This window comes from Phoenix dactylifera, chromosome 11 (genome assembly GCF_051530095.1).
Source record: "Phoenix dactylifera cultivar Ajwa chromosome 11, Ajwa_hap1_PhDact_Kaust_v1.1, whole genome shotgun sequence".
In the NCBI taxonomy this organism is placed as follows: domain Eukaryota; kingdom Viridiplantae; phylum Streptophyta; class Magnoliopsida; order Arecales; family Arecaceae; genus Phoenix; species Phoenix dactylifera.
In genome coordinates, this window is record NC_143200.1 from 1,766,748 (window position 1) to 1,780,612 (window position 13,865).

The window sequence follows — 13,865 nt, forward strand, 5'->3', positions numbered from 1 at the left end:
TCCTTAAGGTAGAAGAGAGAGCTTACTGTAGAGCATGTCAAGATTATGGTACAATAAAATCTCTACTGATGGTTTAGGGATATGATGGATGAGCTGCCTTTGGAAATATAATTTCATGTTAGAAAAGAATTCTTAAGACCCTTTTGTGTCCTTTTTTGTTTAGAAAAATACTAGAGGTATCTCAACAGGGACAGACATGTGCCCAAGCTTGCTTAGCAATACAAAAGTCTCATTTGGAAACTTATTGATATTTGAGAAAATTCATGAAAGAGGTTTAAAGTACAGGTACTGGTAACATTACCAGTATGATACACTACCATATCTACATATGTTGTGGCTGTTGCTGAGGGTACAGCAGAATTAAGATGTTGCACCAACATAGGTACAGTATGATAAGAGCTCTACTGGCACCAATACTTTGCCGGTATGCTACAGCCAGTATGCAGCAGTATTTCAATCCATGCATGAAAGTCTATCTTCTCAAGTTTTTGAAAAAGTTTCTATTAGGTTTATTTGGGAAGATGTAACACAGTCGCCTTTATGGATGACTTTTTCTAGCTCATTGTGGTTTCTCAAAATGTTCTGTTTTCTTTTTAAAAAAGCTTTTTTCCTCATGTATCATTTTGATTTTTTTATACTAGATTCTATTAAAAGAAAAATAAATTTTGAAAATATCGCAAGTAGAGACAGGTAAAATATATGGAAGGTTAGCAATGGCATATAGTTTAATTTTGAGATCATCTTTCAACAGCACTTATTAGTATATATATTCTCATATCAAACTCTGGTCTTTGTGTTGCTAATTCACTTTATTTAATTTTTATTGTCGAGGTTTCATATAACAAGCATGTACATTCATGCATCAATAAAAATAGAATGGCCCAACTATATCTGTTGATATCATTACCAATATTTTGCATACACCTCATACTCACATATATGTTTCAGGTTATTGTTAGTATTTGCATAAAGCAAGTGGGTTCAATTCTCGATAAGACCTGCTAAGCTTGAACTGAGTTTTATATATATATACTTTCTGCCAATCAAAACTAAGTGATGAGGTGAGGGAATGAGGAAAAATCTCAAATGGCATGTAGAGGCATTTATATTATTTGATAAACTGGCTAATCAGTTAGGGGAAAAGCACAGACCATTCAGTATTTCAGGATGGCTTCAAAGAGTATATCTTCAAGAATTATGTTAGAGATGCAATGAAAAGCAGACTATCATGGTATCTGTCTATGACAAATCCAATGTGGCTGCATTAATAAATGATTAAACATAAGTTACATATGACACACCTTCTCTATAGCTATCCACGAAGAGTTATTCCTTTTGTGGGGCTTTGGAAAGACAGGTCGGGAATGGATTGCCCACAAATCATCTGGACTCTGAAAACAATAATTCAATATTCGGGTCATTAACTCGTACATCTTTAAGTTGAAAACAAAATCTTCAAATGCCAAGCACATATCTGGTTTAGTGTAGTTGGGCAATATAAAAGATTAAATAGAGCAACTAGCAATGATAGTATGCACTAATCTTAAAGATAGTAAAATAGAATATGCTTTCTTCAGTATCTCGTAGATCCCATGTTCAATGAAAGCATAAATCTGATTAGCAAGGTGAGCCAAAACTGTTTTGGTACTGCCTAGATTCAGCAGTTTTGGCCAGAAATAATCAGTTCTGCCATTCTGGTCTTGGTGGGTTTGACATTTCTTTGGCAGACAGCAGTTTCTTTAAAGTTACTAAGCTCGATTGGAACCATAGGGTTCTCCTACATTTCTTCAACTGAGTTTGCAAATGATCAATGGTCTTCTTTTGAACATCCAAGAAGCCAAAATCATCACTTTTTTTTAGGTTCTGTTTGATGCCTCCCAGGTTCTGCCACCATTGGGAGGTTTACATAGTTCTTCCATACCTAGAGTTATAGCAGTGCATTCTTCCACACCTAGAGTGATAGCAGTGCATTCATTTTATTTGTGTAAAAGTGATTCTTCCCTCCACTAGCAACCATTACATTCACTATTCCAAGTTTGGTTCTCCCCGATTCCTTCCTATCTTGTTTCTGATTATTAAAGAGTGATATATTTGGCATGTTTAATATAACACTTCCTCTGGCAATTTTTGGGCATCATATTGGTTTTATCATTTCTAATACATACATATTGATTTTCAGTCAAATTCCTTGATATTGACAAGATCTCTGTATGTAGTTCCTTTTCTGTTCCTAAATCACTTATAGAAACCTCATTTGAGTTCTCTTCAGCTTCCTTGATGATCATTGACGTAGTTTCTTTGCATAGTGCAACCTTATGAATGTTGCTTGTGGTTCTTTCTATCATTGCTTAGTCAAGTTAGCTTGTAGCCCTTGTTCCCTGATTATTGCATGATGACCTCTTCCTATCATATTGGTTCGACAAACCCGGAGACCCATTTATTTGTCCTTGAATCTCTGGCTGTTAAACTACTCATGAGAACTAGTTACCTTTTAGGATCTATGAGCTGTCTACAATAGCCGATTAGTATTAGCTTTTCATGACTGCCAGTGAGTTGCATAAGTTCATGCCTAGGTAACTACATATCCAACACTTCATGAGCCATCTGCATCTTCTGTTTTTGAGGCAAAGGAGGAGACTAGTTCCACCTGCCTCATTCAGAAAATGAAGAAGAAAGAAGTCCTAAGCAAGGTGCTTAGGAGCAAAGAGAAAAGAAACAATATTATAAAAGAGAGTATAGAGAAACTTGAGCAGTTGATGGATGAAACCATGACCTGCTGAGGCTGAAGAGTAAGACTGAGTTCAAATGGTCAGTTGCTTCGATAAAACATAACTGCCTTGTCTCAAGTCTATCATTTCTAAATTGGCAGCCAAGGAAATCCACCTTCATAGTTTTACATTTCATTGCTCCTCCAACATATGGCTATTATGCATGCTTTTTTCCCCAAATACCTAATTAGGCCTTTTATCTGATTGATGTTTTCAACTCCACCTGATTAACTCACAAAGTGCAAGGAATACCATGCTTATAATAGGTCACTATCTATGTAATACCATCTGGCATCTCAGGTTAGAAAAGGGAGATAACTTCAGCTTCAAAAGTTTTTAATTGGGTTTCATTTTAAGGACCATTTTAGCCTTCATGGTCCATAGATGTTATATTTTATCCATAGCAAGCATGCTTGTGAAGCTTTCCTTACATAAAGAAAAAAAGATATAATAGTACATATTCTTCTAAACCTTAATCTATGATAGTCCTACACAGAGTGACACCATGATCAACTTAAATTCTCAGTCCAAGAACCAAGCCTTGACCCAACTATTTGGTTTTGGCTTTATGAATCCTTATTCATTAGTTCTTTCTATTGAGGATAACTCTAGTGTTACTGCAGACTTTTCCAAATTATTACTCACAGCTTCCATCCATGTTAGCTTAGGTATACCGTTCCTTTAGGTTTCTAAATATTTCACACTCTTTATAGTAATGCCATTCACTTTCCTTCTGGAATTTTCAAGCTTTTGTCCTTGCTGATTGCAGAAATAGCTAGGCAGGTTATATTAGACATACACCTTCCATCACTACTGATAGCAGGAAATACTAGCAAAAACTCTCAGACATCACCAAGAAATCTGGAGCTAACTTGATGTTGTGCATTACATATAGAACTGGGGAACCTATATTTGTCACTTAATTGGAGACTGAATACTCTATATTTTCCTGCAAACAGCCAATTGACAAGTTCAGCCTGCTCCTGATATAAACATAATGATCTTTTGTTAAGTTGTACCCAGTGAAAAGAACACCTTTCAGAAGATGGTCCAGAAAACTGAGACCATCATAGCTGCAAGCTTATATCTGGTGTTCAGTTTTGAATAACATAGTTATTCATCACCTTTTATAGCATTTTGAGATTAGAGCAATTCCAAAGACGTGGCTGTGTGCTTTCAAATGGTTTGCTTTTCTTCTAGATATGAACATAGTTTTTATTACTTGAACAGCATAAGATTTAACAATTAATAAGTCATTTTCCTTATCATTGCTTGTTTCAGTTCTCAGTCTATCCAAATAGAAAAACAATTAAAAATGTACCTTACCGAGTTGGCATCAGGAAGCTCCCTGACAGCTTCATTGACATTCTCTGCTGTAGCTTTAACCTGGGTAAGCAGTTACAAGGTGGATTACATGGTAAAACATTATACCATTTTTTACAGCACTGAAGCAGTAAATCTGAGAAAATAGTTGTTTGGTGAAAACAAAAATTTGTTTAAGAGCATGAAAGTCAAAACTCATTGTTTTCCATGTCATATGAACGTCAGACGACTGAATAGTAACTAAATGTTTTTTATATGATAGAAATTTAAGAAAAATTGGTTGATAAGCATAATACAATGCATTAGCATCTAGTATTAACCAGTTTTATATTACTTACATACAATAGTTGAGATCTGTACAAATGAGTGGTACAAAATTAATGAGTCTAGTCTCATAAATAGGAGTTATACAGTCGAAATATAAAGAATAAAGAATTTTCCTTCAACTTGGTATGTTTTCTCCTCAAATGCCTGAACTCAACCAACTGAAGCACATTCAAGAATAATTTTTGGTCCGACTAATCCTATGAAAGGTTTACATTTTCTCATGTTCTAAACATATAGCACCCACTTTAGGTAGACTTGTTGGATCAATATCTAACATGTTTTATCTCTCAATAAGAAAAGGAAAACATAGTCTCTGAAAGGTGGAGGAAAAGAAGGTTATAGCTTCGATTGGCAACTTCTGAAGTATGATACGTAAATATGAAATACTTTTCAAGATATGTAATGTCATGGATACTTGTCATTTCCTAGAATTATAACATGGAAGTGAGTAAAAGAATTAAGTGGGCAAGACATGACTTTAACAAGTTTGCATAATGTGCAATCCACACCCCCCCCCCCCCCCCCAACCCTAACATAGAACAGCGAGAGCACAAATAATACATTCCTATGTAAACAATGCCCAGATGTATGCAGATATTGAAAGTTGTTTACTATTTACCAGCTTAGCACTTTCTAACTCTGCCTTCTCTGAGAGGCGATTTCGAAGGGGTTCAACATGATCACTTCCATCTAGTTGCACGCCGATGAAGTATTGAAGCTCACCCTAACAATATCAGGACCAACCATGAAAGTGCAGGAAAATCTACAGTTTTTTGGTAAAATAGAACTTGTGATCACAGACAATGATAGTCCAAGGAAAGGATATTATCTGCTACCTTTTGGTCACGCATGGGTTGCAAGTGGAATAAGTTCCAAAATTTCTTTCCTGAATCAAGTGCACCAACGGTGAGAATTAGTACTTCCAGGATTCTGACCAAATGTTACTTAATGAAGCAGTAATATAGTAAATTCATAGCCATCGCTTTTGTAGTATATAAACCCACTTAAACAACTCCTAAACTAACTAGAAGACATGGCAAACACTTCCTTAAAAAAAATTACCATCTAGAAATCTTGATTCAGCCCAAAAACCACTAACGAACTTTTCTAATTTGACTCAAAACTCAACTCTAATCCTATACTGAAACTTCGGGCAAGATTTTGACCATCATATTGTAAGCACTAGCTGAAACTCAAAATTAGAAAACATTTAGGACTCAAAGACAGCTTCAAATGAGTACCAATATGCCTCAAATAGAGATGTATAGCTCAAGTTGTCTCTAGAAAGGCCGCTATCTTTTGAGTCCCCAAAAATTGACTATGTTTTCGTTCAAATAAGAATTCTTGTTTGCATCCATACGGATCCCATTCTTTTCAGTGTACAGCTTACTAGTTAGAAGCAAAGTTGCAACTTATTATCTCATTTAAATATGGAAATTATAAAAAAGAAGAAAAGCTGCATAACTTGCTATTTGGAAGGTTATCAAATTTAATGCACTAGTTTAGGTCAGTTTTTGCATTATTAAAATCAAGCCATAACTTAAATAGCTTAGAAAGCACTTATATACCACTCTTTGTATAATTAATTAGTTGGACGGTGATTTCCCGTTGTTCTCTTATAGCATCTCTTATCTTTGCAACAGTTGCTTGATCTGTGTCGGGTCCTTGAAGAAACCTGGAATACCATATGAAGATTATTGCTGGAGTCCATACAATAATCACATATCAAACTAGTGACAATATGCAAAACGAGATAATGTCATAGTAGAAATATATATGTGCTCATATTCTTAAATTTGCAGTTCAAGTTTAGATGAAACTATGATAGAAAATCAACTATATGATCAACTTTGTGATAGGAGATGGCAACTATGAAAAAAGTACATTTACTTTCTTTATATTAAAAGTATGGTTTTCATGGCAGTGAGAGAAGTGCTAATAGCATGAAATTTCACAAAGGAAAGAATTAATAATCAGAGCTATAGGCATATAGCATTGTAAATTTATATCAAAGTTGATCAACTACAAGCAAACTAACATGCTAAGTGTGTCTTCTATCTTAGAAAACTATCACTTTGATAAACATAACTCTTTCTAGAAAATATCGCAAAAGGTATAGATAGTGATGCTATAAACATGATGATTGCTAGAGCTTCTAGGTTTTGGTGTGATTACTGCAATTTCCGTAACTGCTTTAAACATATGCGGATGATAGAAGAAAAAGATTTCTCTTCAATGAATGAAAACTGTTCATTTTTCATTAAATAGCTCCATTTCTCAATTAATTCTTGACCACCATGTTCTATATCGAAGAGGGGCAAGGACTAAATAATCTGTTCACCTATAACATCACATTTCTTAAATATATTCAATAAAAAAATAGCCAGTTGCCTATCTAATTTGCTTGTTGTGTGTAAAAAGTCTATCTATATTTATTCTTTTATGGAAGTATGTATTAACCCTCAAACTGTGCTCCACTTTATTCTGCTTACCTCTCACCGACAGACACTAATCTTATTGGCACTATAGTTAGATCTAATGGTATATATTTTCCTTATGAAAAAAATTGTTTATGGTTATAAATAGAAATAACTATAGGCATCTATAATCATCAGTAGACTAGACAATCATTGATCATCAATGTGCATGATTCATTAGGATTAAAAGAAGCATGTGCCTATAGTTGAACAATATGTTACCTGGTGAGCCTAGACAAAAGCAAATTTTATCAAATCGTTCACTGCATTATACACACACACAGACACATACATATATATACATACATAAATGTAGATGAGTTGGACTCTATACTTTATTTTAACTCCTTGGAGAAGAAGCTAATGATTTAAAATTAATAAAAGACTATCCAAATTTAAAATTCAAATCATCGACCATAATCTACACTATAAAGTACCTAGAAACCAAAATTCATGTATTTTGATGGTCTCTAATCTAATCACAAGTAAGTGTCAGAATGGATGGTTTTAGTAGCATGATGCTATGTTTTACTATGACACAATCATCTAAACCTAGTGAACTTAACCCATGTTTTAAGAGTGTAGATCATGATCCATAAAACAGATTTTCAATTTAAGTGCCCTATCATGTATTTTACCATGCTAGTGCAATCGATACCATTCATTTTTGTACCGACTTGATGCATAGGTTAGAGACCAACAAAATATATGAATTTTGATTTCTTGGTATTTTTTTATAGTGTAGATCATGTTTAATGGTTTGGAATTTTGGATTTTCAATTTGAATGGCGTATTATTGTTTTTTAAATCATTAACTTTTCCACAAGGAGTTAACATAAAATGTATAGTACAACTCTCTCTCTATATATATGTATGTATGTATGTATATGTGTGTGTGCGTATATGCTTGATATCACTGAATTTTCTAGCCATGTTACTGATGCACAAACTATGTTGACAAAAGTAATCAATTCCTCCAAGCATTGGCAGAATCTCTCCCCATATGAATCAAGGGCCATCTGCACTTGTCAACTTTACTAAGAGATCATCTAGTCTCCTGTAGCATAGGCTTTCACGATTTTTTTCTTCGTATTTGTTATTATTCTTATTATTGTTAGCTTAGGTTCTTGCAGCATAGTAATACTTCCGCAAAGAGTTATAGAGGTCAGCCTAATCCTATCATAGTTAAAGAGAAAATACAACATATGTATCTCTTTGGTTAGAAAATGTTCCACCACCTTTTTATGAAGACCAAAATTTCATAGTGTTACACTTACAAGATTTTGTTAGACACGACTTGTGAAAAGAGCCTTAACCCTTCCACATATTGTATAATCTAGTGGGACATTTTTTTGAGCAAATAATGTAGCGGGACTTTGAAAAAACCAAGAATGATATTCACAACATCAAACAGATCAAGAATTAATAGACACTACTGTAATAGATGACAACAAAGATGCATGGGAGGCTTGCTTTTTTCCATACCGGCAGTTTCTTCCTAAAATTTCCTCCCGTGAATATTCTGTCAGTTCAAGAAAGCTATCAGATGCAAATATCTGCAGAGCATAACACCAAGCATGATTTAGCTTTTTTTGGTGTAGACAACAAAACAGGACATAAGCTTTAAGTTGACATTATCATTTACATATACTCTTAAGTAAAATTCGAAAATTATAGGAATTGTAATGTTAAATGGTTATTATGTACTAAACTGATGAAGCATAGAGCATCTGTCTGCTTGCTGTTATAAGTTACTTTAGATGACCAACTTAAGGGGATAATCATCCCTCTATTTTAAACAGGACTCAACCAAATGCATTTTTAAGGCTAGCTTAAGCATCACCAAATGAATGCAGAGCAAAAAAAAACTCCAATAGAGCAGTTGAATTTGAATTAAGTGCTGATGAGATTGGTGAGCAGCAATATGTGAAAATGTATGCAGTGGCAGATGCATTCAAAAGAACATGCATATATTTACATATTATCTGGGTATTCATGTATGTATTTATGTATTCATGCACACGTTTGCACCTGTGCATGAGTAGCTTATATCCCTTTAATTATGATCCTATAGATAATATCAGATTATCGTTTGCCAACTTGATCTTACTATTGGATTATCAGGAAGTCTAGGATCTGATATAACAAAATTCTTTTCAATGCGCTCCAGTGTTGTAGCCAAATCAATTCCTTGTCGTATATCTTTTTCTCTTTCCATATGATCCCAGCTTTCTGTGTGTTGAACTTCGTTCGTCATTAAAATCTCTGGCTCGACAAGAGATTCGCTCTTTTCTACAGAACTCTGCTTTCTTTCTTTAAACCTGCAAACAACTGGAGCATTTTATCAAAAATGGCAAAGGTTGCTGCTCGTATATTAAGAAACCATTGGTGCATTATAGTGACAGCTTACACTAGATGGTTGTAAATGAGAGAAACAGAAACTCTTAAAGATAAACTGAAAATAGAGGAAAGAAGATTTTTTATCATTTAGAAGCATACAATAGAAGAAAAGGTTGAAGTGAGTGGTTTGGTATGATGGCAGTATTCTTCCTGATGATATTGAGAGCAGCAACAGTGGTAGTTGGTAGTTCCAGTGGCATTGATGGTCTTGCAGGTGACGATGGCGACAACAGCATTAGTGCAGGTAGTGGTGGTTCTTGTGGTAGTAGAATTGGATTATCAGCAGTGATAGCTGCGTGCTGATAGTGGCAACAGTATTAGCAGCATTACTGGCATCAACAAAGGTGTTGGTGAGAGTTGGTGGTAGCAGAGGTGATGGCAGTTTGATTCATGGCACTGGTGGCATCAATGATCATGAGGATGGTGGCAGAGCTGGTGGTGCTTGTAACATTGGTCAATTAGTCACTACATGGTGATTCTTTCACGGACAGTGCTAGTGTTCATAGGGTGTTAGAGACCAATGATCTCTTACTATTCCTTTTCTTTTATGTAGATCTCTAGATATTCCTTTAGTTTTAATAGTTGATATCCTATCACAATTGCACCTATTTTGAGATATTACTTAGAATTTAGTGTCTTCTTTTTCTCCCTGCAACCAAGTAGTAGGTGGTAGGTTTCCCTTTTGATTTCATTTCTTTTCTCGTTTTTACACCACAAACAGACCTGGAAACTAGTTGAAAACACTCCTGATCTTCTCCTGTATTGAGCTCAACTACTTGTCATGGTGAAGTTTGAAGGATGGAGCAGGAGCATCCTGGTCTTCTAAATGTTTTTGAACTTGAAAAAAGTAGTTTGCAGACCTCTAGGTAAGTTAAAAGGGATATTTGTTCATTAGTCCAATGTTTATGGTAGAGTTTTGCATTTAGAAAGTTTAGTTTTATTCCCCATTACTGTTACTTTTAAGTTTTCATTCTGCGAGAGACAGAAATTACCTTTAGCCATTATTTTTTTCAGTTATTCATAATTGTGGACACTAGTCAGAAATTTACTCTCAGTTCTTTCCATGGAATAGAAGTTTATTAGTTCAAGATTTTTTCTCATTTAACATTCTTTTTATCAATCTTCTTTAGGGAGTGTGTTCCAAGAAATCCAGTTCTCTTCCTGCGAGATCTAGTCCGATGTGGAAAGATAGAAATAACTTCATTTATATAGAAAAAGAACCATTTTATATTCTTTTCATCAATCTTCTTTAGAGCTTGTTCCAAGAAATCCAATTCCCCAGCCTTGATATCTAGTCCAATGTGGAAAGATAAAAATAACAGCAGTCATTTAAGTTGATACGACGTTCTGCATCTCAGGCTTTATTCTCTAAATTTTCATTGTATCAATGAAGTGATCCCTTTTCATTTTTTCCCCTTTTGACACTCTGAAGCTAAAAAATGATGAACTCACCCTATTAAGGAAGAACGGCCTGATTTTCTAATGCTCATTCTTGGTGACTCGCTGTTGGCATCCAGTAGAGGAGTCAGTGTACCTCGTGACTTGAGATTTTTAATGTCTGAAGATTTTTGAAGAGGAGAGTCAACATAGAACTTTTCATGTTCATCAAGCTCGACAGCAAACTCATCTGCAGCTTGTGAGCGAGAGCGGCGATGCTTCACAGTCTGGACAACCTCTGTCATAGATGATAAGGCCTTCTCTTTCTGTCGTGCTGATAAAAAAAACCGTCATATTCAGCAGATTCATTTTTTTCAATATTTAGAATGTTTTTGATGGGTATGCTCACCATCATAATGGATTAGTGACACTGGCAAAGCATTTGGACGCAATGTTTTGTCATTTAGACCTTCTGTATATTTGCTGACCTCAACCTGCATTCTGAAATATTACAATCTAAATGATTCAGACATGTTGGTAAAAAAGTATGTAGAAAGGTATGTAGAAAAGTATAGAAGGGTATGTGGAAAAGTATGTAGAAAAGTCATCTCTGAAACATGATGTCTCAGCTAGATAGTGTATTTAAAATTTAAGGCAACAATAAAATCAAAGGACTCAGAAGACTTCAAAAGGCAACATATATAAATTTGGGAAACATTATTGAAAAGCATCCGTACGATGAGATCTTTCATGAATATGATTGACAGGCAGGTTATGTTTTACGGTATCCGATTAAGCAAGTTGGCATTGGTCCTAGATGATTGGAAAGTTCACAACAGAATATCTGAAATTTCAAGGCATATTCAAGTTTACTTACCATGACTTCATAGATTCTAGTGATAATTGGACATTATGTGCAAAAAACTTAATCCTTACATGGATGCAAACTCCAAATACTATTCAGCATTTGTCTTCTGTGAGCCTCTAGTGTTTGCTTAATAATGCAGGGGCTTCTTGAAGCTATAGTAATGGAATTAATTCTTAGCAGGTACATGACAGCACATCTCAGTATGGGTTGTAGTTGGTCAGGTGAGTGAAAACTATCAGAAATGCATTAGTTACAAGGAGAAATAACCTCACCCTATAAATCTGATAACCTTCCCATGGTCATCCCTTATGGGGGTCACCGTAAGAAGGTTCCAGAATGGCGTGCCATCCTTCTTGTAATTCAAGAGCCGCCCGCAGTAGCTTTTTCCTGTCCTTACAGCTTCTCTTATTTTTGCTACTTCCTTCTTATCTGTATCTGGTCCCTGAAGAAACCGACTGAAAGAAAAAAGAAAGAAATAAAAGAGTTGCATGAACATAGTAGAATTGATAATTCTAGGTGCGCTTGATTCGGCCATACAATTGATGATTTAGTTATTTGCATGAAGTGTTACTTCATATCAAACCATTTTACTTTGTTATTGTACAAGAATGCTAGTTAGAACTCCAAAGATATAAACTGCCTATCTATTTAATAAACTTATGATGATACCTGTAATTCACCTCCTCATCGCATCAAAAAAAAAAGAAAAAAAAACAAAATGAATGAAATATTTCCAAAGGTTTAAAGAAGCTGGAACTGTAAATCTAGTAAAAGTTGCTTTTCAGAAGAATCACTGCTAGAATTATTATAGTTGTAATATTGCATGTTTTCAGAAACTACAACTTGTGATTTTATAGTACCAAATGTTTGGCTCTATCATGAAATTTGATTTCCAGATACAATTTTTAGAAAGTAGATGCTATATCAGACATGGCTCGCACCAGTTTCTTCCAATAACCTCCTTTGATGAGTAGCCTGTCATGCTGAAAAAGCCAGCACTAGCATACATGATAGGGCAATCAGGCCTGGTTGCATCTGATACAACAAACGTCTGCTTTAGTGTTGACAATGCATCCTTCAGTTCTTGAGAGACCCGAAGCAAGCTTGATTCCAGAGCATTACTCGACTCATCTGATGTCCTTGCTCCTTCCACAGTCCTTTCCATGGTTAACTTGGTTCCCTCTCCTGATGACCTCAAGCCCCCAATTTGGCTGCTAGGATTTCCACTCAGTCCCCGTTCTGCTGCCGTTTCAGCCGCCGATTGATTGCTTCCAGTGTCCTTCGATTCCTCAAGTATCTCATTTGAATGTGCTTTAGATTCTACCCTCGGAAATGCCATCCACTTTTCGATGGGTTTAGAGCTGGAGGTCTCTCCACCTTCATGTGCATATTTGGATGAGCTTGTTATCATCATTCAATGACTTGTACCAAATTAAGCCTCTGGACTCCCTGTTTTCAAAGGTCAAAGACCGGTTGGTTGACTTTAATATTGAGAGCCCTGCAGATGCACTTGATACCATGTCAAAACCATTGCTGGGAGCTACTAATTTAACTCCAATTCAAGAATGAAAATAAAATCAGAAACGAATATTTAAATTTCATGCAGAGAAACATAAAAACTAAAGGAAACCCAGTTAGAAAAAGTTGGGGGCAGCATCAAGTTTATAGAAAATAATGTGCTGAAACTTGAAATCAAACACCTATGACACTGGCCTTTGTTTATGAAAAAATGGCAAAGACCCACTTGTTCCCCCACAAAAAACAAAAAAAACAAAAATTTATGAAGAAAAGGTGAGACAAAATAAATAAATAAACTGTTCAGTCTCAACATTACAAAAATACTAGCAGTTGCTTCAAGACACTATCAAAAACCACATACTCTGCAAAAGCTTAGCTTCCAATCACAGGAGATGTTCCTTCAATTATTTCATTTCAAATATGTTTTTTTTTCCAAAACAAAAAACAATTAAAACAAAAAACAAGTCCGGAAATGCTTTCCTTCAATCAAAATCTCTCAGACAGCATGCAAGAAACTTTTTTAAATATATATATATCGATGATAATAATAATAATAATAATAATAATAACAATAGAGATAAGCAGCAAAGACCTTGTAGAAGCGTCCAGAAATGGATCGCGCAGACGTATGACAAAGCTTCAGGCTTCAGGCTTCAGGTACTCCGGCTTAAGTGCTTGCTGCTTCCTGTTTCGTTTAAGCTGCCGTATCGCTCTAAAAGAAGAATAAAGAGAAAAGCAGCAACGGCAGCGGTCAGAAACAAGCGATGAGCCCGCCAATTAATGGCCCTTCACCCACCACTGCGACTT

At 35.2% G+C, this 13,865-nt stretch overlaps 1 protein-coding gene across 4 annotated transcripts in view; it reads right to left on the reverse strand.

Annotated features, from left to right (window-relative positions):
* Positions 1–13,865, reverse strand: part of PHOT2 (phototropin 2) — a 34,934-nt gene extending 21,069 nt beyond the window's left edge. For 3 of the 4 annotated variants that reach the window (XR_001879763.4, XM_089926030.1, XM_008798203.5), the window contains exons 1-12: positions 13,651–13,865; positions 12,482–13,038; positions 11,813–11,995; positions 11,082–11,173; positions 10,748–11,006; positions 9,006–9,216; positions 8,381–8,451; positions 5,987–6,093; positions 5,255–5,304; positions 5,038–5,142; positions 4,095–4,154; positions 1,302–1,391 (exon numbers count right to left, since the gene is read on the reverse strand). Coding sequence is in view for 3 of the 4 variants with exons in the window: in XM_089926030.1 (XP_089782156.1) it covers positions 1,302–1,391; positions 4,095–4,154; positions 5,038–5,142; positions 5,255–5,304; positions 5,987–6,093; positions 8,381–8,451; positions 9,006–9,216; positions 10,748–11,006; positions 11,082–11,173; positions 11,813–11,995; positions 12,482–12,954 (1,701 nt within the window). In the remaining variant the exon portion in view is untranslated. The remainder of the gene's footprint in view (positions 1–1,301; positions 1,392–4,094; positions 4,155–5,037; positions 5,143–5,254; positions 5,305–5,986; positions 6,094–8,380; positions 8,452–9,005; positions 9,217–10,747; positions 11,007–11,081; positions 11,174–11,812; positions 11,996–12,481; positions 13,039–13,650) is intronic. The other variant, XM_088706345.1, reaches the window with a different exon arrangement.